Here is a 27416-nt window from a genome sequence, read left to right on the forward strand (position 1 = left end):
CAACCAATCCTACCTGTGTGATTGGGTCCTTCATGATGAGCACGTCAGTCACTTTTCCAAACATTCCGAAGTACTCGCTCAGTTTTTCCGACGACGTTTGCCAGCTGAGTCCACCGACAAACAGTTTTCCGGGTGCCGGATCGCTGTTGCTGTTCGGAGTGGAACGTCCAGATGAACTACCGTTAGTGGAGCCGGCTTTGGTCAAACAGTTGGAAGTGTTCGTAGCGGCATTGCTGACAAGTGTGAGCTGGTTGTTGGAATGCACTATCTGTTCCTGCTGTTGCTGTTGTTGTTGTTGCTGCTGCTGCTGTTGTTGTTGCTGTTGTTGCTGCTGCTGTTGCTGTTGATCTCTGTTTCCAAAAAAGAGTCACGATTTTGAGTAACATTCAGTTTCGCTAGTGAGGGGAGAATCAAAAACTCACCTGTTCTGTTGTGCAGCAACTGCCGCTGCGGCAGCCTGTGGTGTGAGAAGACTCGCGGTTTTGATTGGCACCAATGCGTTGTGTAGGTCATGCTCGAGCAACCCACTTGTGTCCAAAGTACCGGCACTGCAAAACCAGACGAAAGAAAGCGAATGTTAGTTATGTGGGAATATTCTAGTTTTTTTTTTCTTGTTTCAATTTCAGGTTCTCCCACTGGTCGTGATCATTGGGGCTGCCGTGGCAGGTGTCGTTGTATATAGTACGTACGCAGCGTTCACGCGACCAGATGTGAGGTGGGTGGTACAGAAAGAATTTTGACTAGCTACCATAAACGAACGAATTGTTGATTTGTTTTTTTTTCTCCTTTTTTTTAGTTTCAACAGAAAAGTTTACGAATGGGATACAATGGACGTTATGAACCCCAAACAACTAAAGGTAAGTCATATTCAGCAAAGCGATGCAGAGCACATCAAAATTAATTTTCCAACTTAAATGTACGTCAGACATAATAACCCTCATGGTGGAACGCTACATATATCAACAAAAAGTGTTTTTCTTTTACCCTGTGCTTCCCTAGAATCCTTTCGAATCCTTTGCGAAGAGACAAAAACGAAATACCATCAAACAACAATGGCTCGCATTGAATTGCGCCTCAAAGATTGCATGTATAGATAGCGTTCGTGGAAATGAAGCAATAGTGTCCACTCTGAGGTGGCATACTGTTGCTTGTAAAAATTGAGGTCACCGCGCCCATCTAGCTTGCGTTCGGTGTAGCGTGAGAAATTGTTATTCGTTCCGAGAGAAAAAAAGTAAAATATTTTAATAAGGTGGATGGGTAGATCCTCTTCCAAACAAACTGTTGCAAACAGAATTAATCGTGTTCTCTCATTGATCGAAGGTAAACCGCCATTCAAGCCAATTAAGGTGGATCCGTTACACACGGCAAAGGACATCGAACTTGTTTCGCATGTGTACGTGTGCGAAGCTATCGTTATCGATCCACCGGAAAGAAATTGATATAGCAAACGTAAAAAAAATGATTAACGGAAATGTTTTCTCCAAGAACTAATTGTTCTAAACCGTCCCGGGTTACGATAGTCCCCTTTCCGGTATACCCGCCCACCCGGGAATCGTAATTCGGGTTGATCTATTGCACTGTTCCCAAATTTTGTTCTTCAGCGAATCTGCGCCTGTAAAGGCGGCAGCAATGGGATAATCAAATGATGGCAGGTTATCCCCACGTTTCGGCGAGCCGGGAATTTTCCCACCGTCTGCGCGCCGAATCGAGTGTTACCACTACTAGCGCGAGATGGTGCACGAGTGTGCGCCCTCATTCGCTTCGAAAATCGATTTTTAGGCTCGTCCTATATGCCGCTCTGTGTTGAGCAAAGCTCAAGATATCCCATTAGTGTTATTTTTTTGTTGTTGAAAATTTCCCTAGCAGGGGCGCCTCCTAGAGAGGTTTTTCTTCACGCAGGAGGGATGAATGGATTCATATCGATCGTACATGATTTACGTACATCTAGGGTGACCGAATTGTCACGATGACCCTAATTCTGCGCCCTGTTGTGTGCTGGCAACCTTTGCATAGAACTTTCACCACACAACACGCACGCAACACGGGAGGGTGCGAAAGCATAAACAGGACTATCCTTGCCGAAGCGATCCTGTCCTCCGGTGAGGACGCATGCTCAGTGCAAGTGCTGTTTCACTGTATGCGTACGTCTCGGATAGACTCTTGAACGTGTTGTCATGACACCACCGGGAAATCAGCCGGATAAAGGGAACCATCCCTAGTCGTTTCAGTAGACTCGAAGTGTTCATACGTTCGCTCCTCACTCTTGGCCCAAAAATTGCTCTGATTCTACCCTTAGTGGATACCTATCAGGGTGGACTCACAGGGTCTGGTACATTTTGAGGATCGAGGGTGGAAAACATCCATGAATTGCCATTTCAACTGCAATTCCACGGAATAATTAAACGCAAAGTAGTGTTCAGGTGTTCAACTTAGTAATAGCAATTGTAAAATCGATTTTAGTCACGCCCTTGATGGTGAATGTGTTATTTCTCTCCAACAAGAGACAGTGTGAAAATGAAAGCGACTATGAATTTCCAGCAACGGTTGATCCCGGTGGATGTCTTGAGAGTTCCCTCGTTTGCTAGAAAACGATTATATTGTCCTGTCACAGCAGTACTTATTTTAGCTTACTGTTGTTTCGGGACATTTACATTGATTCTAGCCGTCACATCGATAAATCTTCAGGATTCTGTGCTTTCAAAACTCTGGACCTGTTCGGAAATCCATCCAGTAAAATTGTTCTCAAAACCTTTTTTTGAGTGTGGATTTCATGGAATAGCTTTTGGAGTTTGGATTACATAAAGTAATGGTAGCTGGAACCTACTCCCTTTGGATTAATGAAGTATTTTCCACCAAGAACGCATATCAAAGTCAACCAGCAGTGATTGATTCAAGATGGCGACCGGCAATGAGCAAATTCTACGCATCTCCTACAAATGTTCCATTTCATATGTAAATACCACATTCAACCAGAAGCGGCTGTTCGAAATCGGGAAGAAAAAAAGCTTCGGTACATCAATTTAAAATGTCTCTACCATACTCATCGAAAGAACTAATCTGTTGCAGTAAACTTGACCCGACTCTAAGAATGGCACACCGGTTATTGATTTTTCATAGCGCCATTTTGAGCACAGTGAAATTCTGACTGACGGTGTCCCGTTTTCAATTCGTGGAAACTCTAGCAATGGTTTGAACGATATGAGAGCATTCTTTCAACCGAACACCATCGTCATACAGAACGATGACCATTAATTGTCTTTACGAAAAAACCACCCACATGGGCGAAAGGGGCAAAAAATCATCGAACAGAAGCCGCATTCAACGTCTGGAGTTTTGCAGGAAGCATCAACAGAGAAAATTTGAAAATTAAATTTGAATTTAATCATTAAAAGCAACACTATCACGAACACACCCAGGGAGAGCGTACGTGTGTGTGTGTGTGTGTGTGTATCAATACACGAACAACATAATGCCGCCCTGGCGAGAATCCTCTTCTCTGTATCCCCACACCGCCGTTACAGAAAACCCCAGCGAGTTCTGCCTGTGCTACAGAATATATAATCCCAGCCCAATCTCGATTTTCTCGATGTACAATGCTAAAATACTTCATCTCGCCAAACTTATCCCTGCGTATAATGCGTACGTCTACTCTCACTCTGTATGTGTGTTTGCGACAGTGTTCTTGGGAAACAAATGGTAAGGGCAACGGCAGAGTTCTTTTTATACCATCCCCCTCGGCACCATACACACTCCGCCGTTATCCTCCTCTTCCGCCCTATTTTTTATTTATAGATTAAACATAACAGGGGATGGAAATATCAAATGGCTATTAAAGGGATGCCAGGATGAGCTCACCGATTGGTCTCGCGGCGAAAAAGCCCCTCGACTATGTACACGTGTACATTCCCAGCACCAGGATGGCGAAATGATGATAGGTGTGCCCAGCACCGTTAGGTTGGTTTGCTGAAGTTTTTTGTTCGATATCTTTACTTTTATGTTAACAGTTCCAAATGACTTTATTTTCTTGTTTTATACTGCCAATTTGTTTAAATACACAAGTTTTTACCGACGTAAAACTTTAATTTGGTTTCTAAGGCGTTTCAACAATTATAGAATAGCATCCTAAAGGTATTAATCAGATTGCTATTTCGTCAAATATTTTGAATCACGTAGAATCGAATACTCTCAGATTTACAAATCGAAACACTATCCCAACATTAGTCGAAGCAATGATAGTTCGTTTTTAGATTTTCTTCTAATTAGTTCTGCATTTAGCCGAAATTACATTACTTCAAGCATTAGAATTTACATCTCTTTTACCCTGTTGGAGGCGATCTGGCATAGCGGAATCAGGGACCGAAATCTTCGAAGATGAAAAATGAAAATCGACTCTCCTCTCAGTAGATTTGCCGTCGACATGCCTTGAATAGACTAGAAATCAATTGACGAGCGTTAAAAGCGAGGATGACTGATGAACTATTCTTGCAAATATTTTTTCTAATGGACGTGACCAATGAAAATACAAATCTAGTTCTTCATTCAACCTAAATCCACACTGCCTCCTTCGACATGAATCTTGTTACCCGCGTACACAATCTTATTTTAACGTCAATAAAAAGTGAAACGAAAACTTGATTTCTGATGCAAAAAAGTAGGTATCCCATAAGGGCATTGTTTACCCACCGTGAACTCAAACCAACGAACTTAGACAGTTATCAGTTATCTGTTGAGTCATTTTGACGGAGAAACCGCTGGAAGTATCCAAAACTCAGTTCCAATTGAATACAAAGGCGAATTTCTTCATAGTCCCCTGATTATCCTCAGTTGAATATGACTTGACCGAGCCCTGGTGGTAACATCCGTACCTCATACGCGAGTCACGAGTTCGATTCTCACTTCCGACATTCTTCCAAAAATGGAAGTAAAGTGACGAACCAAAAATTTTTTTTTGCCTCTGGAAAAATACCATTTACAAAACACAAGTATTCGTAATTAAATTTGGCTAGATATCCCCAGAAAGAAATGTGGCTCAACACATTGACGGCCGGAGTCACATTTATGTTATTTATGAGTCAGTTTTGTTTTTGGTCATCTTGAATATTAAAAACGTTATCCTACAATTAAATATATGTACGTATTTTTACTTATCAAAAATAATTATGTCTGCCTCATGAATTACTTTTAAGAAATATTGCATCACTATATGTCGGTGAAAAGCGCAAAGGCACGGCCAAACAATTACCCGTTTCATCAAAAGTTTAGAGCCACATATTTTTTTCCAAAATATATATTTTTATCAAGGCTCATATGGCGTTAGCCTGACGGGGCCGGGGGTTCAATATTTTGACAGTTTTTCTTATTATCTATGTTAGTAATAAGTAAACGATCACTCGCGGTCGGTTCGAGGTTAGTATTACAAGTGTTCTCGAAATTGGGATGTTGCTGTCTCCAATGATCTGTACGTGTACCCGACACGGGATACTTCCTATTGGGATGTTTTATGAAATTTACCGTATTTTCTTGCATCTTATCTATCCTTCACCCACATCTTCGATTTTCTTAATTCGATTCTTCACGCAGATCAATTCGAGTCAGCTTTGGAAACCAATCCCAAAGTTTGTGCTTGGTTAAAATTTACACGTCGTAGCTTCTCTCCTTAATTGACCCACACCAACAAAATTGCACAAAGAACACATTGAATGGCATTTGGGGTTAGGACAGCTTGAAAAACCAATCCCAAATGCAAAAATAGGTGTTTGTGTTCAGAATACGACCGCGACGTAGAACTGCGAAATTATTTTATTCAGCAATACATTGTCAAATATCTACCGGGAATTTATGTTTTTAAAGAAAATGCTTTGTTTACCATCTAAATTTATATCATCGCCATCAAAATAGGCCCCTTCTGAAGCAGTACACTCTTTCAAATGAACAATCCAGTCATCGAAACACTTTTTATAGCTGTATTCAGGAACTGCCTTCAGCTCACGCAGCGAAGAAATTTTTGAAGAAAATTGAGCTGTTTTGTTTGTAACACAAAAATTCACCCAATATCTTTGACCAATAGAAATATCCATATCAAAAGTCGCCGGACAAAAAAAAAGATAGCTTATTTTTAGTGACGCTGTAGACAAACTAAATGACAGATCGTGCTGATAATTGAGATTACGACTACGTATTACGTTCATCCCTTAGAGAGGGGGGTGGAGTGTCTAACTATCATAGAAACATTTATTGCACCCTAAAACCTCCATATGCATAATTTGGTTTAATTTGCTTGATTAATTATCGAGTAATGCAGAAATTTATGTTTCATTTGACCTATGACCTGTTTTAATGAAAAAATTTAGACGTAGAACTACGTCTTTCATTTCATCTTTCTTTCATCAGAAAATATGTCACGTTTTTATGAAATAGTTTCAACGTAAATTGTAGCGTTGCCTGAACGGTCTTGGCTTTCTTTCATACAACTAAAACTCGACCAATCCTGTTAGCGTGCAACTCTCGAGTCTTTTATTTTTCCGAAATTAATTCTTCAAACTAATTCTTCTACCTTCGAATTTCTGGGGAGGCGCTTGGAGTTACCCCGCTATATCTGCCGATAAATAATTATGCGCCGAGTAATCAAAAAATGTCCCGTGTGTTTTGAACTGCCATGAACCGAGTGGAAACTTGAGATTTGTTTCACTCGCACAAAAATAACAAAATTGATGTACGTAAAAAAATGTAGACTCGGTAACAACATAATGTAATTAGAGAAGTGTTCGATTTTCGACAAGGGTGATGCACTTTTGGATCTTGACGACAAAGCGCATGTGTGTTTCAATAAAATATGAAGAATGGTTTGGCGAGGTATTCTCCAAGCATCTCTACATACATATATGGAGTAATTAGGGTCGGTTCATCCCCCCTTACTTACAGAGCTTGTAATAATCTTGAAGAAATAATGTAATAATTGGATAAATGTATTTGATTTTTGATTTTTAATTTTATGTTATAGGAACTTAAATGATTTTTTTTTGTTGTAATTAAAACAAAACATACTCCCCCAACTCCCCAACTAATTAAACTATTCTAAATTGAAACTGAAATGACCATATCTCCTAAAAGTTTCCCAAAATGTCTTATCAATTATCGTTATTGAGCTTTTACAGCATAATCAAAAAACAATTCTTTTTTTCATAATTTTTCATTGTTTATATATTTGTTTCTCTTATTTAATTTTTCATTTCCGTCATTATATAATTTAAGGGTGTAAGTTCTTCTCTCATTATTTTCTTTCCTTTATATATATTTCTTAGAATTTTGAATTCCCACATTTCTAGTTGCTATGAACCTTCAAGTAAGTATTAGAATATATGCCCTTACAGGAACTCATTCCTGGTTTTCCAGCCCTTCGGTACATTCAAAAGCTATTATTGCGATTGATGGACTCATTCTTGTTAAAGATTGGCTGTAGACATATATGGCTCAATCTTTCACTTTTTGTTAAAATCCCACTTCAGAGTGTGTATGTAAAGTTTAGAATCACACCTATTCAAATTATCGACAAGTACATTTCCCCATATTTCTCTGTTCATACAATTAAGGTATGGAAGATATGATTGTGTCTTTCTAAACAGAATAAGCAGTCTTCACAGAATTGACGGAATATTGTTAAATAATAATTATCCCTTCTTTGATTCATATTTTGATGCCGGGTTCAAATTTCTCTGCTAAATTAATTCAGTCTGTGTATTACATTCTTGAAGCATTAGAAGAATTAGATCGTACAACTTTCTTCTAGGTGCATAGTTTCCTTTCACACACATTTTATCGCTTTTATTCTAAAAATCTCCTAATTTATTTAAAAATTTATTATCCTTCCAACAGTTGATTTGAATTGATTAGGAAAAAGCTTTTTCTTTCCACAAAATAATTGGTCCTATTCATTTTCTCACTGCTGTTCTAATTTGTTACAATGAAATAGTTTGCAGTCGCCAACAAGTGTTTTTTCGTTTATTGTAGTCTAGCTTTTATATAAATTTTTCATATATTACATCTGTTTTTTTACACTTTGAACCAACGATTTGCTAGATTTAAATCGGTCTCACATTATTTGTTTTACATAATTTACTAGAATTCATTATCCGGTTTCCACACATGGTTGCTATTCTATTTATTTTAGTGTTGGATTCTCAGTACATAATAAAAGATCATGGAACGAGGAAACCGATTTAGATACTTCATGTTAACTTTGAATATTTTCCAAATATTACAATCGTCTAAATATTGACACAAAAATAACTGCCTCGCATCTAATACGATTATTTCCCTTGATGAATTAATTATAAATTATAAATTTATTTTTATAATTTTTTTATTTTAATGCTTTATGGGAAAATTGATGGAATATCATATAGCTCCTATGTCTAGTATTACCGAAATTAGTGCTCCTCTAGATTGTCACCTTGTTAGATCCGTATCGCAGTGAGATTACTGTCTGTCCGACTCACATTTGCTCCTCCGAGAACTGACGTTTGTTCCTGTCTTCCTCCTTTGACCAACGGATAGTTTACCACATTCGATCCGATGTACATAGACATCTCGGGGCCACAGTCCAGCGAAAACATGAATCGTGAATCAAACTTCTCAGCAGACAACGATGGCTCAACCAAATGAGCTTCTCCAACCGACTCCGTGCGGGAATCATTTTTCTTCAACGTGCTTTCCACTTTGCTGTATATGCTCGACAGCATATCCTTATTGTTCGATCGATCCGAAACAAGCAATTCATTACCGGAATTCTTTGGAGATCACTACCACAGGGGGATGGTTTTTCTTGGCTCAACTATACTAATAATTCCCCACATTTTGTTTTCACTACGGTATGTTCATTTTCGAACGTCACTTATTGTACCGCATTATGCTGATTCATATTTTTTCGATTTTTTTTCTTCTTTCACTACACTATCTGTCCTCGCACATTTTCTGAACTAGGGATCCTTTCCGATTTCCAGATTATCTTAAAGGAAAGCAAACACCACGATGGGTGCTGTCCCCACTTGGACATCATCCCACCGCTGTCACCAATTGTAGCGTTGCCTGAACGGTCTTGGCTTTCTTTCATACAACTAAAACTCGACCAATCCTGTTAGCGTGCAACTCTCGAGTCTTTTATTTTTCCGAAATTAATTCTACAAGCTAATTCTTCTACCTTCGAATTTCTGGGGAGGCGCTTGGAGTTACCCTGCTATATCTGCCGATCAATAATTATGCCCGAGTAATCAAAAAATGTCCCGTGTGTGTTGAACTGCCACGAACCGAGTGGCAGTGATGCACTTTTGGATCTTGACGACAAAGCGCAAGTGTGCTTCAATGAAATATGAAGAATGGTTTGGCGAGGTATTCGCCAAGCATCTCTACATACATATATGGAGGAATTAGGGTCGCTTCAAAATAACTATTCGTACAACGGGGGTATTCTAATAATTGACATAGCAATGGAATAAAAAAAATATATAGGATTTGTTCGATATGCTATACATCATGATTCTTTGGCCAGTAAATGGTTTAAATTGAGAGAAATCGTAAGCTTTTCCATTGTCCCGAATAACAATTTTTATACCACATTGGGCAAGAGTATAAAATATGTCAGTTGCAAGTTTTATTTCAATATTGCTAGCAAAGCAGAGTTATTTCTTAGTTTTCAAACTGACTTTCGAAAGGCTATAAGAAAGTTCAACAAAAGCACACAAGAAATTACTACCGAAGCGTTAATTATTAAATTTCCTTCCTTCTGAAGTGTTGCGAGTTGAACTAAACAATTTCAAAGTGGTTGGTAATAGCGAGGTCGTGTCTTGAACATTCCTCTTCTATTTTGTCAAAAAAAATTAGTGAGCTTTTGTTTACAAAATTAGAACTAGAAATCTTTAAGTTAACTGAAACTGTATTGGGCATTGTTTTTGGACAAATAGAGTCCTATACAAAATCGGACTGTTAGAAAAAAATATTTAAAATTAATAATTGAATTTCAAAGCTATTATTTTATCTTTATACAAACATTACCTCAGTTTTAACTGTAGAATATTGACTTGATTTCTTAAATTATGATTCCTATGGGGGCGATTTGTGCCAGCTTCATAGAAATGAAAAATTTGATTGTTAAATTCAGAAAAATAGAGCCACGAGCAGGATCATACGTCAAGATTGACTGAAAAAAATTGCAATTAAATTAGGTTCACTTTGATAACTCCAAATGGTTGTCTTGAAAATAATCGTTTGTTATATGAACTAAATATCCTTCCAATGTGTTGTATGAATTTAGGTGGTAGAAAGAAACATAAATTTAATTATTAATGCTGTCACAGAAATATTATCCTATTACGAGACATTCTATCGATATTATTCTTGTTCGAATCATTGGTCGGTAGTGGGTCGTTACCGCTTTTATTCGTCTGATTCTGATTCCGTCGTGATTCTACGAATATTCACTGCATACTGCCACAACTACTGAAGAATGCGTTTCTTAAAATTTCCGTTGTAAGCTCTATTTTCTTTCTCTATATTATATATAGAAATCAAAGTCGTAGTCCTACATCAAATTTAAATTCAACACATAATTCTGCGCATAATAATCGTATGCAAGCCATGCTATAAAAATGATAAATTCCCGAAACGAGTTGATACCATCAGTAGTGGTATTTTATGAGCATTTTGTCTGATACCTGATTAGATGTACACATTTTACTCACTAGTAACACAACCCCAGCGGTACAAAAAAAAATTAAAATTGATGATTTTTGTGTGATAATCGAGGAAAACCTCTGAAAAAGTTCGGGGACAGTGAACTGCAAGCAATTTCGGACGAAGATGACTCCCAAACGAAACAACAATTCACAGATCAATTGAACGTGGCTCAAGAAGCTATCTCCATACGTTTGAAGGCCATGAGAAAAGATCCAGAACATCGGAAGATGGCTGAACGAAAGACAGCAGGGAACCTGAAAAATAACATGTGAAATGCTGTTCGTTTTGGGTATGTTCAGGATATGGATCGTCATCGGTTGCACAGCCAAATCGGCTTGATAAATGGGTTGCTTCTGAAAAGAAACAGTTCTTTTGTCGTAGCAACCACAAATTGCCAGAGAGATTGTATTCACACCAAGGCAGTGATAATTTTAACGATATTCAGTTCAAATCATGAATGGCACAAAAACAAAATAAAGCTATTTCACACTATTTTTGAAAGAAATTGCCGTTTCAGTTTCAGTTTCAGTTTCGGTTTCTAATAACACAAATTAATATCTACTCGTGGACCAAGAAGCATTGGAAACATATTAAACACTTTCTAATGTAATTCGAAACCCTTTTGTGTGATTAAAAGCGGTCCATCAGCAATGTCAACGTCGGAAAAGTAGAAAATGTAGATAGTGCTACGTATCCTCATTTTGTCTTTTAACTCTGTTAGACTGTATTTCTTCCATCAATTCATGTTGACGATTCGAAGGTATTTTTATTTCCAAGAGAAATAAAATCGTAAAAGGTTGCGTTTCTCTGGTAGCCAATTTTAAAAACAAACCAGATTTGTCACACTAGACTCAACTTTAAAATAAGATAAAGGCTGCAAGCAAATCTTTTCATAAGAAAAAGGAATGTCAAGATCTCATCGTTCGAGAAAATTTGGAAATATCTTGATTAGGATGCGTGTTAATGATGAAATCAACAGCGTCTCATGACTCTCACAGGTATCATGTACCAAAAAATTATATGATTTTCACAAATTTCCGAAAACGTGCAAAAAGCACCTCCCGCTCGCCATAATATATTCATTCGCACTCTGAAGCATCTATCACCCTCTAAACTGTAACAATCCCCAGACCCTCTGTGAAGCAGGAACTCGAACATGCGCCTCAGACGACAGTCTTCCAACTTGTTCTTTGGTTTCAGAAGGGATTGCTTACCCATCATCACTCACGTGATCCAAGTTCCTTTTCCCCCACCCAACAAGATTCAGCAAAAGAAAAAAAAATGTCGCACATGCGCACGTAGCCGCACTGTCTGCTTTATCCAATACACAGGCGAAAACTTTCACAGGAATTGGTCGTGCTATTACCCGTTAGATGGCGCGCACTTACGCCAGGTTCCACAGCTGATAAGAAAGCTGCTTCGGCGAAAGCTTCTGCACATTCGCCACCAAACAGCGACTGGCGGAAACAGGTGATAATACAGGTCAAATGCGTAGGAGCGGAAAAGTCCACCTTTATTCTTATCACCCTTGAATCCTTGCGGTTCTCGCACTCAGGCAGCTTCGGGCTTTGGGCTTCCGAATGGAGGATGATTACTGCAAATCTCTGGCACGGCACATAGATGGAACTCCAGCAAGAAAATTATACCGATTCATCGGGAGAAAAATGCTTACCACTACACATATAAACGAACATCACTTTCTTTCCACCCCCTCCTCGTAGTGTTGTTCTCATACATTTTACGTAACATATCCCCTTTCCAGTGCGGGATATTCTCGTTCCCCCATTTCCTTCAACTCTGTGCTCACACCGTTTTTTCTGTCCTCGTGCATCCGTTGATGAGATACTCTCATCTTTGTATGGCACACCTAGTCAACCCCTCTCCCGCGCCCGACTGAGCGCTTCTTTCTACAAAACACATAGGATGATGCTCGGTTGGATTGCTGTCAGCCATTCTAATTAACACGTTTTTATGATGATCTCTGGATTTCCGTGATTTCTTCGTTAGTTGTTTTTTCTCAGTTGCTTTGTTTTGTATCGCGCTCTCATCGTGATTAGGAAGAAATGCAACACTCGCAAGAACGACACTTCCCGCCACGGATTGCGTCTTCCATAAATCAGATCATAAATATAAATATTATGTTTTTTTTTTGTTTGTTTTATGTTTGATCGATATTACACGGAAGCTAGTAGCAGGGGAAATCGGTTTACGACCGGCATTAGAAGGTCGAGCAAAGTCTATGTGCGAAATGTGTACGCTCTGCTCTGTCACTACTGAACGTTCAAAAAGTATGAATGTTGATCCGTCGAATCGCAATTTTCGGAAGCCCAATGTCCCAAAACCCATATAGTAAACGGGCGCTGTGAATAAGTAATCAGGTTCGCGCATATGCTCGGCTCACTGTTATTATTGGACCACCGTACTAATACAAGAGCAACAAGCCAGCGTTTATGTGAAAGGATAATTTTTCATTCACTGAATTTTATTTCGGCCTTATTTCGGTCGAACTGTTGCTTGCCTTAGAGCAAGTGGTGAGTGGGAAAATAATTAAGGATACAAACAGTGATAACGAATCCAGAAAATGATTGAAATGAGAATGTATCAAAGAATACCTGTTTGTTGATAGCAAAAGTGAAACAGATAAGTGGAAGACTTGCTTTAACAAATTTCAAAGATCAAATTGGCTCTGATGAGACACTACTGTATCGCCTAGTGACAGCTCCTTGAGTCCATCGTAACTAATTAAAGGAAACTATCACTCAGTTCGCTCTAGCTCATCGAGATGTAATTAATGTTTATGTTGCAAAAATTGTGCGAGTTTTCCGTTTTCTTTATCCGCTGCTGTCAAAGATCAACTCATCATCACAAGAACCATCTTATCCCATTAATTATCCAGCTGCAATAAGATTAATACAGAGTCACAATTCTTCCTGTCTCTGAGGAGTTAATTTACTCTGAGACTCGGCGAAATGGAACCAGAATTGATTCTACACCCAGCTAGCTTGTAAAGACATATACATTATGTTGAATATTTCATATTTTTTAATTACTCTAAGTTCACCTCATAACGGCAACGGTGATTGCGTAGTTAACGTCACAGTCACACAACCAGAGATGCCAGATCAAATTTGTAGAGTTTGGTACAATCTCTGTGAATTTACTTGGAGTTTTGTTTCGCTCTCTTAAAAAAATCAATGAAAAAAGGTTCTTTGAAAGGGTCGAATGGGCCTTCTCTATCGCCAACAATATGTCTTGACACTTATCAATGTTAATGGTATTTTTTCTCATTTCCTCACTGTTTGTAATAACATAGTATTCAATGCACTGTAATTCCTCTGAGATGTTCTAGAATTTGAATTCGTTTTGAAGTTTAATTTAGATAATGAACTTGATCAACAACGGCTGATTCAACGTTCTTAGTAAAGGCAAATGTCCGCACAAGTCCATGGAGACAAGAGACCTATGGTACCTTTGTTTTTCATATCCTTGTGGCCTCGTCCGTTTCTAGGTTAAGGTTCGTTCAGAAGTCTGAGGTCTTCATCAGATATTAGATATCCAGGTATTTTGAATCTGACTCTAACTACATCTTCTCTAGTTTTTCTGTGCCGTCTACATCTGGGGTTATACCTTTTTGTAAAGAAAGTATGTGACTATCTATCATATGTGGTTGTATACAAGAAAAAGTCAATTATGACTCATTCGTCCGGAAAAGTTTGAAATAAAAACTTACTTTATGCACATTCAGCAACTCTCTTTGACTCTATTTTGAACTTATATCAGAAAATTGCTGAGCTAGGTATTTGCAAACTTCATGACGAATTGGACTCGAAGTGTAGAGTTCATTGTATCATTAATTTTTTGCTCAGAATTATACTCAAACATAGGCAAAATTATGAAAAAAATGCTTTTGTCTAACATAAAAAAAAACAACCAAATATGAGCCTCAAATGAAATCAAAGAGGAGAAAAATTTGGTTGAAGTAAGAATGGCAATGCAGACAATGATTCCAACAAAAATATTAGGAATCAACCAAGAATCAGGGTTGCCACATGTACAGATTCATGTAAAAAAATACAATTTTTTTCGACTCTTTTAGCACAGATTGTGTACGGTACATGTTATAGATTTTTGTCCCAAAGTACAGATAGGTACAGATTGTTTGAAGAATTTGTAACACGTGGAGATGGCCAAGCAGATAAGGGAAAGATTTGATTTCGATGATTCGATTTACAAGATTTACGGGATTTACAAGAGCTAGAGAACGAATATGGTGCTCTAAAAATGTAATTGATCTGCAAGGAAATCTTTCTTACTGGAAACATACGTGTGCAGTGAATGTGGACAAGAATCGGTTGCATCTTTTTCAATATTCTTATATCCTCGGCAACTAACGAGAGATTTTTTTGAATTATAACAACAACAAAACAAAATAGACTAAGCAACAACATGATCATCAAATGGATAAATAATACTAAGTATTTTTTTCGTGTTGATAAAACTAATTTTTCTATACAACAAATACTTCAAATGGTACAGTTTTTTGGAAGAAAATGCATAGATGAAAAAGATTTTATATGAATGTATGAATGAATGGCAACACTGGTAACATTCGGTTTCGGCAACACTGGTAACACCATCAGATGGATAAATAATATTACATTTTTTTTTCGTGTTAATAAAACTAGTTTTTCTATACAACAAATATTTGAATTTGTCCAGTTTTTGGAAGAAAATTCATAGATGAAAAAGATTTTCATCCCCTCTGAAATAGATGAATGTAGGGCAACACTGGTAACATTCGGTTTTGTTACATAGGGTGTCAAAAAAGGTACCGGACTTAAACCATACCAAACTATTATCTATGAAATAATGATAATACTGATGGCCAGAATCTGACCCGTATTCAATTATCTAGAGAATTGGGCTCTTTTGAATAATGGGAATAATGCGCGAATTCACGAGTAAATTATCCACGTCAATCTTTAGCTTGATATCACGTCTGTGTTCTAGATCACCCCATGTATTCACCTGATTTTGCCTCTGGTAAGTTTTTTTTTTCTAAAATTCTGGCGAAATTAAAAAGATTTTTTGACTCCATAAAATGTATTCTAATCAGTGTTGAAAAAAATCATCTTCGTTTAGCTCAAAAGCTTATATTTTCGGGCTAGGTTGCATCGAAAACCTATATACTCCAAACGAAAATCAAAATGACAGATCCAAGCAACCAGTGAATATGAGCAAATGAACTTTTGTTCATCAATATGTTTTGATGTTTATTTTTCCACCCAATGTCATTTTCATCTTGATTATTCAGAATGCCAGAACAGAATTTCATCTTAGCCAAATGAATATCAGTTTTCTATGGTAAATAAACTCCTTTCACACCCCCCCCCCCACCTCCTTCACTAAGGGGGGTTGCCATACAAACGAAACACAAACTTCTGCATAACTCGAGAACTAATCAAGCACAATTTGGGATGTGAGGGTTTTTGAGTATAAGAAATGTTTCTATAATTTCTATACCCCTCCCTCCTCTGGAATGGAGAGGGGGTCCCATAAAAATATTACATATATTTCAACCAAACATGACAATTAAAAATTTTCGGAAAACTCTGAAGGAAAAAGGGAAAATTCGGAAAATTTAATTCCCATATGTTCTACAATTGCATAGTGACAAGTGCTGTTAGTCCATTTGATGTTTGCACTAGCGAAATTGATCTTTGTTCGAAACTGGGAATGGATTTCAATGTGATGAAACGCACTCCTATATCTTCTTCTATCTGTACCAAAAAAGGATCGCCGGATGTGTTGATAAGAGCAGAACTGGAGGAAGGAATTGTGCGATTTAGGGCTGTCTTTATTCTATCATATTTTTTGTATAAAACATTTATTCCATGTAACGGAGAAACATGTTATTTACAAGTGGTTGAAAAATCTTGAACGAGAATTGTGTCTGAAAACAGTCTGATATTATAATGATGAGTTTTGTTAGAAATACTAGGAATTTAAGGGTGAAAGCTAAATTCAACAGGGTCAAATAGAAGATCAATCAATGAACAGTTCTGCGATTGGACCCATGGACTTGCTCATAGTAAGAAAACGTGAATGTTTGAAGGTATTGATTTTTTTTATCCCATTTATTTATTTAAGGCTCATTAGCATTTTAGCTGTAATAGAGCCGAATTTTAATCGTGTACATGTCACATGGTTATCATATCTATAATTAGCACATAACACAGTACCATTACATATGGTACATTCACACAGTAACCATTTAGGCGTAAGAGTATTCTTTCTGTTCTTCCATTATCCTGTTGGACCACCGGACAGCGATAATGGAGACAGTTGGTTGATCATTGTTGAGTTATTCATAGAACAGTAGCCCGATGTATCTGGCAGAGCAGAGCAGTTGTATGGATGAATCGATCTTATTTCGACCGTGGATCGATCTCCATCGCTGATGATTGTTGCGTGGACGTAGCTATTCTGTAACAACACAAAGATGGTCAATGAGGGCCCTGAGTTTTAACTCACGATCGATCGCTTACTAAGCGAACGCGCAACCAATGTGGCTACGGAGACCCCCTTAAAGGTATTGATAACAAAAAAACAATTTTTTGGCGGGACGAAGTTTGCCGGGTCAGCTAGTCCATTATAATTTTTTCTCCCCATTCAATTTCTTTTCTGCAGCCGGACCGAACGGAGCGTTTAGCGAAAAACGAGGTGTGGGTTACAATGCGATACTGATTGTTTACAAATGGTGACATTGGCTGTGGATTTGATAGCGGAGAAAATGAAATGTTTGATGTAGTGTGGAGAATATTCCACCATATCAAAGAAACCATGTTGTCTGTTGAAAGCAGGCGTTTCAATATAATTTTTGACGAATGCCACAATCGATCGATGATTCTAATTGGTGTCATTTGTTCTGGGTATTTTCAAGGAAAAATCGATTCTTCTTTGAGCATGGATAATTCCTTTGCAGCTAAACGAATTGGATTGAATTCATTTTATTCATAAGATAAAATATCTAAGAGTTACATGCTTATTATTTATTTACCCGAAAACTTGTTACAATAGCTTAAAAAATGCTTTGGAAACAGGCTAATGAAATTACAAATCTGTATTTAAACTGGTGCCCACTCGTAAATCCATTTCAGGAACGTCGCTTGAGGTTTGCTGAAACGGGCACGGTTTGCTGAGGAGCGTCGAGCGATAATGAAGGTGAAGAAAAAGTTGGGTTGTCCCCAAGAGCCCTTCTCAGAGCTAGAGACGAATGAGCTGCAAACGTTTAAAGTCTCTATGATTCAACAACAACAAGAGAAAGAAATCTATGCTCTTCTCTCTTTATTCCATTTCTTTTCTGCCGCCGGACCGAACGGAACCGTATTTTTTTGGTAGAAGCAGTAGTTCTATTATCGAATGCTCACGAATGCCGCAATGGACCGATGATTCCAATTGTCGGGGTGTTGGAGAGGGAGTATTATTTGCGCTGCGTATTTCCGAGGAAGAATCAATTTCTCCTTTGAGGGTTAATGATTCTGTTCCGGCTATACGAAGTGGTTTAAAATTCCCCTTGTCTCCACTGAAGTTTGGATTATTGAAAAAACGTACTTTCAGGAAAAAATAGATCAAATTATTCATTGTTACTGGGGACAGTTAGGAGGATTTAGTTTATGTCTGATGAATTTGAGTACGTTATCCTCGTATCGTGGTAGCGCATCATTGATGTAATGACAACTAGCTAAATATGTACTATCATGGGACTTGATAATGTGTAAAATCCTTTTGATTTGTATAATTCCAAATTCATAGTATTGTTCGACAAAGGAGCTCCGATTTTCTCGCTGCCACTACAAATGTCAAATCACAATTTTTCCACAAATTTATCTGCCAACACAAATTAAAATTGGACGAGAGCTTTACCCAGAGCAGAAGTCTTTTGAAACTAATACCCTGGGATTTGTCTGAAATCGATCCAAATTTAGATGGCGCCCATATGAGTATGTACAGGAACTAATCAACAGCGAGTTGTTAGTGCAAAGTATCGTAAAAAGAAGCTCCGATCTCTGTGGGATCCAGCCACTACGTACCACATAAAAACATCCGGGAAGTGGCCATTCGGGATCGACGCATATTGTCAGTGCAAGATAAGAATTGAAGCGCCATCTGATAACGAACTGGAAAAAACAATAATCGTACGAAGACAATACTTTTTTATGACGAATAACATTTTATCGTTGATGTAGTCAGTCTACTGTATTGTGACGGTTCACATGCAACCGTCACAAGATTAATTACCCCCCATTCGTACTAAAAGTGATGGCGCTTTCACTTTCCGTAGGACGCCCCTAAATGCTAATGAGTTCAGAACAAGAGTCTGAGAAGTAAAAAAAAACACACACACATGTGTACAACAAAACAATCAACGTTATAACACAAATGGTCGTTTAAACGTTTTTTTTTGTAGCTATATGTCAGTGTGCAGCAGGACTCTAGAGAAATGCTAGTTGCTGCAATTCAGGAGAACAATTTGTTCGCAGCGGAAAGGACGGTTGGATTATTACCACCAGCTAAACATGGCGTGTGCAAACGCACGAAGAAACTCGGTCGAGAGAGAGTAGAAAAAAAACAAATAACTAAACGGAAGCATATACAGGCACGTGTAAAATTGTCCACTTGAGGCTTAATCGGATTACCGTTAATTTAATTAGGGAATGACATAATTGTGCCTGCACAGGACGGAGTCTCATGCGGCGTGGATTTAATCATTATTGGTAATTTAGGGTAATGCTACAGAGAAATTAACAACCAAACTTTACTTTTTTCGGTAATATTGAAGTCTGTGGTTTCAATAAGAAACCGCAACTGAGCCGCGCTTTGATGGTGAAGTTTTTGTTTTATGGAGGGAATGTTATACCAGTGGGCACGATATGTATTTGTGTAAAGTCGGAAAGTAAGTACAATGAAAAAGTGTTTATAGAGCTTATGCTTCATCTTCACTGCTACTCGCTGCTGTTGGGAGCAGACCCAACGAATTTTCACTAAAATAAGAAAAAAAAAAAACAAACCTGGTCCAGCGTCGCGGCTGCTCGAGGCAGAAGTTTTAGAATTTTAATAAACTAAATCAGATTGCGTTCCGCATAAATTGAAACCAGCGGCGAATGAGATCTGCCAATGTTCGTCCAGGGGGTAACAGTAAATGGTAATTTACAACGACAATAAAATCATTCTAGGCTCCGAGCTCCTCCCGCCAGATGATGCTTGGTGGGTGAGTGACTATTCACTACCGCAGCCAAACATAGAGACCACACCAATCATCATGTTGAGAAATTGGATTAAGATTTGCTAATAATGAAAGCGCCAGCGAAGCGAAAACGTAACAAAAAATCGAACCAACTCTGTCACCAAAATGGGATGGGATTATGGGGCAAACGATTCTAAGGAAGAAGAATAGGCCAAAATAAACGGCACTGTGTATCCTTGGGAGCTGCTATTGATGGTTCGCGATGGGTGGCTGATGGATCGATGGAATAATAACTGCGCGATGTGACAATGTTATGTAATTTTGTTACGAACATCGGGAGCTGCACCGTTTCGCTTTAAATTTCGGAGAAAAATATCGGTTTAGGCGCGTTATTGACGTCGTTAATAAAAGTTTTATTGGTGATTGATCGAGCACGGCATAATCTATGTGCCATTGTGAGGCATTTCTATGAAGCAACGTTCCTCTCGAAGAGCCCCATTCAATGGAATTTTGCCTTCTTGCAAATGCAGTATGTTGTCCAGTTTAGATTTCAATGCCAATAACAACCCTCAGTTGTATTTTGAATGACAAGTTCAATTCGGAAGAATTTAATTTTTTTGACGATCAAAATCAAATCTCCGAGTCCGAATTTTATGAACTAAACTCAAAACGTAAATTGGTATGAGCTCACGATGTACGAAAGTGTCGTTTTTACTCAAATCCCGAACAGATTTGATACCTATAAATGTTGTTATACGAAAGGGTATTCCCTAAAGAATTTCGTTATTCAATTATTTATAACATGGATGTTCAGTAAATTTAGTTTTCAAAATGAAATGTTCGGAATTTGTGTCAGAACGTGAAGTCAAGTTTTTTGGACCTTAGGGATTTGTGGAGACTGAGGTAAGCATGACTTCCGTCAATTGTAAGTGTACGAATTCCATCAATCGAGGGGTCATCGTAACAACATTTTTAATGCGTCCACTTACTCAACCCACGATGGTCATGAGGTCACATGATACTGCACATCGATCACACCAGCGCGATGTGCATACTTTTCGGCGCAGTGCACTGCCGTATTGAAAGGTTAATCATTTATTAAAAGTGTGTTATTATATAGTGGCTGCCGTGGCCTAGTGGTGACGCTAATTCAAGGATGAGGGCTTCGGGTTCGATTCACCTTCTGCTCAGAAAATCTATCGCCAAAGATCGTTTTTCTGACTTGTACTGAATCTGTCTAGGGTATGGTGAAATGTGTAATAGACATTGACAGTCTCCAAGAAGAGCCACAAAAACCAAGAAACAGTTCCTCCAAGCGAGTTGACGCCACTATAAACGTCTCTGGCCAGTCCTGGTGGAGCTCGGGATGTAGAAAAAAAACGAACGATATACAAGAAAATATTGTGAATGAGACCATGTTTTTTAGTCGTTCATAAATAAAAGAGTGTTATAGAATAACTACGCCCACGCAACAAAGTTATCAATGATGAACATCGATTCACCATCGGAATAGTGGCCTCTCTCTCCGTCTAACACACGCTCTGCTGCTAGCAAAAGAAACATCGAACTATTTGTGCTATCAATAACACAAAAATGGAAGCCTCATATCTACTGTCTCCGATGTCTGATTCAACTGAGTAGTTGAACAAAAAGGGATAGTATGACATTTTTCGTTCGATCGATTTAAGGTGTATTTACCTTGGATCGATCTTCCTTTTCCTCAGTGTTATTTTTCTCCTGCTTAAACTACCGAATTCAATACGGATAGTGCGCAGTGTGTATGGTGCCTATCCAAACAGCAACGTGCTACACTGTTTCAGTTTATACAAATATTACATGTTCTAGGCCTTCCAAAATATTCTGAAGCTTAGACCAATTGATGTACCATTCCAACCACAACTGGTGCAATGTTCATAACAAGAAATCTTACCCAAAATAGTTCATAGAGCCCACGTGCTATGCTGGCTTTGAGTTTATGTCAACATCAGGTGTTATAGGTCCCACAAACCATTCTAAAGTTCAGAAGATCACGTCGTTCATTCACAGGCGGAGTTTTTTTCCCACATTGCACATAAGTGCGAAAAAGATAGCAATGATGATGGTAAAATAAACTACTGAAATTTCAAAATTTGGGAAGGACTAAATCAGAGGATTGAGGTTAGGTTTGATGCATTGATCGATAGTCAGAAACCTTGTCCCCATGTACTTTAATTAATCACATTGAGATTTTTCAATTTTTTGATCTGCTCGAATGGTTAATTAATTGTTTTTTTCGCTATTTTATAAACTACATATAAGTACTACACGAATCTTCGAAGCACATTGTATTTCTCAAGCATTGGAATAGGTAAATAAAAATTATCTGAACAGATAACATCCAAAGTGACGAACAAGCAAATCGAAAAAAAATTGTAGCCCTATGGTAACGATACGAGTTAGTGTTGGACACCATCATGTTCAATTTTTTGATAATTGATAATCGTATAAAATAGTGTATACGAATACTGTATTTTATTTTCAAATAAATCTGAATGACACTGTTTCTAATTTTGTTTTTGTTTTTTGTTTGTTTTTTTATTGCGTCATCAACATTCACTAATACGCTTTAATGATGCATGATTGGTGGCTAATGATTCGTTCAATACCGTATGCATTTCAAAAATAAAATCAATGTTCGCGCCTCCCGATTGATTTACGATGTTTTCACTGTTAATAAAAAAGAAACCTAGGACTACGTTTTCCAGTAAGGGTGCCCCAAATCAGAAAGCAGGTCAAATTTTAATGAAATAATCTTAACGCGAATAACGTGAAAATTTTAGCCGCGAACGGATTTTGATGATTTGCATACCTATCGAATGTGGAAATTAACATGCTACACATCACAATCTCGTAGACTGTAAATGGTTTAAAATGATGAACTCGAAAGCAGTCTCATTTTACATACATTTGTTCTGCCCAGTTGTGTGCTCACCTACGCGTACCGTCAATATTAAACAACATATGAATCGATGTGGGAATATTTTGATATACCACTGCAAATCAGTTGCACGTGAATCGGTCGTTCAAAAATCAAGTGTAAACGGGAAGAAATATTGCACTTCAAGCCACGCCCTTATTACACAACTTATTGAACGAACAGAGCGTAAAAGTAGAGCATGTGCAATATCGTCGAATCGCGGTGCAATTTGGTTCGCAATTTCAAATCCAAGGTGGAACTCAATGAAATGATACAGACTATCGGTTTTCATACCGCCAGGCGGATAGTGCTCGTGTATTTTAGCCTCACACGCACACATTGTTGGTGGTATTAGGCGTTGGCAAATGTAAATTTAAATGTTCACCATTCAACGGTTTGACCGCTTTATTTATTAGAAATGTGGACTAATGGTGAAACGATGGAATAAATGTGGAACACATAAACGCCTGTGACCGTATGCATGTATGTCAACTTGAAAAAGATCGCCGCGATTGCTGTTTATAATCAAGAATAATAAGAATAAGAATGAATCATGACTCAACCATCTTCAACTGCTTATACAAAAGAAAAACACGCAAACCAAACGGTCTTGTTCAGGGCTATGAAAACAACCCACTAAGGGATAATTTTTAGAATTCCGATGTATTCTAAAACAATATCCGAAGTAATAAAATGCGAATAGATTTTTATATTTTTTTCTGGGAGAGAGCTTGTGTAAATTCAGAAGTGTGTTCTGATTTATTGATGACTTTTTTTCCATCGATCATTAATTTTTTGTGAATTTGAGAATTGTTTCCAGATTAAGAATGACATAAAAGTGCAGTGCATTTATAGCTGGATGTGAAGGTAATTTCTGGCAGTGAGAGCTGTGTTTTTCGGTGGATAACTGGAGGAGAAAATTTATTGTACTAAAGAGTTCATTCTATAATGTTTCCTCTCGCTGACCAAAAATCACGCAGTCCTTGGTGAAAAAAGCGGTCGCTTATACGAGGATTTATTCGAATTACACGCATAGAAATTTAGGAAAAAAGAAGGGTGGTGTACAAGACACCAATACAATAGATTGTTAAGGAGAATCCATTCAATTGATGCAAAAAATCCATCAAGAAATGGCTGAGCAATTAGCTCTTGAAATTGGACGTTTTTCGTGATCCAACCGATTTTCAGTTTTTCAATTTGTATCCCCAATATGTTCCCGAAAGACATAATTCTACGTTAAACGCTTAATCTGGGAAATCTAGTAGTGCAAGATTCGAAGCAAAGGGTACCAGAATGTCGACATACTGAAGCAGGCCTTTCGACGAGTAAGAAAGAAATTACCGAAGGAGTGCATTCGGCCAGTCTGAGATTCCTGTCTGGTCTTCTTGAATGACGTTAACGTTCCCTGTGGAATTTTTGCCGTCTCAACGTATGCATTAACTAGCGTCATTTATTAACACATAGTTGAGATTTCTTAAGCCAAATAACACGCCTTGAATGTATTCTGAGGGGCAAGCTCTTGAATACGCGTGACCACAGTGCAAGTCGAAGGAAATTTCTTTGACGAAAAATCCCCCGGCCAGAACGGGAATCGAACCCAAACACCCGGCATGATAATGTGAGACGCTAACCACTCGGCCTGTCTGGTCTAATTTGTAATAAAACTTGAACCTCCAGGATTGTGACATACGCAGAATTTTGAAATTATAATATTTTTAACCGCAAACTCACATAATTTATTTTTATATAAAGGGTATCCACATTAAATTGCATCACGCAAAAACGCTGTAGATAATTACCCATTGGGTATTTTCTCTTGAAAATTTTGGTAGAAGTAATCTATAGTGTATTGTTTACACTGTGTTTTTATCGCTGTCATTTTTTCGAAAATAGGGAGAAAAAATGCGTCACACGAAAAGAAACGTCGCGAATGGATTTTGCACGAGCACCTGGGAAATCCTCAACTTTCTTATCGAGACACCGGAAAACAGCTCGGAAGGAGAAATACGATCAGGATGTTCTATTAGCGATTAGGGTCACAAGCGTGTCGTGAAAGCTTTTAAGCGGAATTCCAATGCTTCGGTCTGGGATGTGGCCAAAAAGTTAAATCTGTCCAAGTCTTTCGTTCAGAGAGCCAAGGACCGAGAGGAACTGCATACGTACAAAGTGCAGAAGTCTCCAAATAGTAACGAACGGTAAAATACGGTGGGAAAGTCGTATTCCGTATCCGCGATGCAATTTGATGTGGGACACCCTTTATTACCTTTTCTACTACGTGTGGTTTGCAGAAAGATTCACAGAAAGGATGACGCAAAAATTTCTTTTCCCTTAGCACAAAAAAATATGTATGGTATGAATACCGTTGATTTGTGGAACTAAACTATCAATGCCACTGGGAATTTCTTCGAATAAGACCCAAAGTGGTGTAGTGGTGTACTCTCAAACCTTGCGTTTATTTAGCGTTATTAGTATAGCATGGAGCAGCACAGATTCGAGGTAAAATACACCTCTTAATGGTTTCGATAGCTATTAGATCTAATTTTAAGGTCGTGATTGTTGGAGGAAAGAAAAATAGGCATCACAATTGTACACAAGCCGTCATACGACATCCAAGTAAGCTACTTTCTCCCCGGCGCCGTTGTTGACAGAAAGCCGATACCCACTCGAACCGTGGAAGCGGTCTTCGAATATAGCATCAATTTGTCAGGCCCGATAAGGACGAGTTCAAGTGTCACCTCCGAATGGTGCTGGTGGTTTACTACCACGCCCCCACCAAGGTTTCACATACACAATTTGGTTTTTCCTCTCGTTTTGTCTTTCATTCATCAACCGTCTCTATGAAAGTAATTTTGTATGTTTGTGCCACCGAAAGGATGATAAATCATGCGTATCTTGCGGGATCGAATAAAATGTCCGGCAAATCTCGAAAGGCAATCACTTGCAGAAGCAGAAAGTTATTAAACACACGGCGCGTAAGAGGGGAAGAACCGACACCGCCAGGACAAGAAGTAAGAACTGCTTTCGGTGGACCTCTTCCTGTGTCGTGACAGCGGGAGGTTGGGGACAGAAAAATGGAATTTCCTTGCAGACGACGTTTCGGTTGACTGTTTTTTATCGCGTCATTCCCTTCCTCCCGATGCGGGCTAGATGGACCATAGAGTTCTGCATTCGGGGACAATCATGTCGATTGGATGTGGAGATCCTAAAGCGAAAAAAATATCGAATGAGCGATACGTCCCACTGTCCATAAATCATCGGCATTCTCATGCTTCGTTATTGGGGATACACCATAAACGGTAAGAAGCAAGGGAACACGCTTGAGAACAGACGGCTTTGCAAGCTTTGGTGTGCGCGGCGAGAGGAAATGTTATTTGGTGACTCTGTTTCATTTTTTTCGCCTTCTTGGCAACGGATCTTCTTCTCCTTCTTTTCTCACATTTTGGCTCGTTATCCTGATTTTCTTCCAATCCCCCGACCGCCAATCGTTTTAACGATTACAGTGTATTTTATTGAAACGTTATGGCATGAAAATGTTGTGCAACTGCCAGATCCCAATGCCCAGAGCGGAAAATGACACCCACATAGCAGTGAAGGCGGAGTGAGAGATATGGTGGTTCCAAACATTTTTTTATGGCCGGAAACAATGGCATTGTATCGAATGCTAAACTGGCACCGATTAAACAACGTCGTCTATTTATTATGTCAAGGTACTCTACGCAAAAATATCCTTGTGAGAGGGGGGCGCGAGGTAGCGTGCGCCACCCATACTCTAAAATGTATTTACCCCATCCTTGTTGGGAGGTACAGAGGAAATGAAAATCAATAATGTTTGATCGATTTAATATCTGTTGCTGGTATGGTGGTATATTTCTGAACTAATGCAGTACCCGCCGCTTATCGGGTGAAACGCTATAAACTGTTTAACAGTGGAAAATGAGAAAAAAATTCAACAAAACAAACAGAAAGCTATTCGTATAGAAACGGATGAAGACAAAAAAAAAGTTTTTCAGCACTACTTTTTTTTCTGTGAGGAGACCGTTTGCTAATAGACAGTCGGGAGAGAATCACACAGAGGAAAATAAAATACCGAAATCATGCAATCGACGACTATAGCCATGATAAGGACAAACAGGAAGTCAACTCTACCCAGTTCGCACCATGCCGTAGAGGAGGAGCATGAAATTGGATATAAAATGAGAGAAGGAATGTAGCATAAAAGGTTATAAACTAGCTAGAATATGTGCAAAAGTTGGACATTTCTACTAGTTTCACTATGATGCTACCCACCGTTATTATGAGGTCTTCAGTGACTGTTAACGGTTTGCGTTTTCTAATGATACCATCGTTTACCTAAATTGGCATGTTTCGTGAATTTTCAGCGCGTGCCGCTCCGGTGTTTGGGGGGAAATCGGCGGCAGGATGAAGATTTCGGGAAAAAATCATCGGGGTATAGATTTATGGCACTCAAGTTTAATGGGAAGGGGG

At 38.4% G+C, this 27416-nt stretch overlaps 2 protein-coding genes across 5 annotated transcripts in view; one reads left to right on the forward strand and one right to left on the reverse strand.

Annotated features, from left to right (window-relative positions):
- Nucleotides 1-27416, forward strand: part of LOC129778009 (uncharacterized) — a 74849-nt gene that overhangs the window by 34254 nt on the left and 13179 nt on the right. The window contains exons 4-5 of the mRNA XM_055784638.1: nucleotides 627-715; nucleotides 797-857. Coding sequence (XP_055640613.1) covers nucleotides 627-715; nucleotides 797-857 — 150 coding nt within the window. The remainder of the gene's footprint in view (nucleotides 1-626; nucleotides 716-796; nucleotides 858-27416) is intronic.
- Nucleotides 1-27416, reverse strand: part of LOC129778007 (RNA-binding protein Musashi homolog 2) — a 113865-nt gene that overhangs the window by 14917 nt on the left and 71532 nt on the right. For all 4 annotated transcript variants that reach the window (XM_055784634.1, XM_055784633.1, XM_055784635.1 and 1 more), the window contains 2 exons: nucleotides 423-548; nucleotides 14-350 (listed from right to left, as the gene is read on the reverse strand). In XM_055784634.1, coding sequence (XP_055640609.1) covers nucleotides 14-350; nucleotides 423-548 — 463 coding nt within the window. The remainder of the gene's footprint in view (nucleotides 1-13; nucleotides 351-422; nucleotides 549-27416) is intronic.

The sequence above is a fragment of the Toxorhynchites rutilus genome, chromosome 3 (assembly GCF_029784135.1).
Source record: "Toxorhynchites rutilus septentrionalis strain SRP chromosome 3, ASM2978413v1, whole genome shotgun sequence".
Classification (NCBI taxonomy): Eukaryota; Metazoa; Arthropoda; class Insecta; order Diptera; family Culicidae; genus Toxorhynchites; species Toxorhynchites rutilus.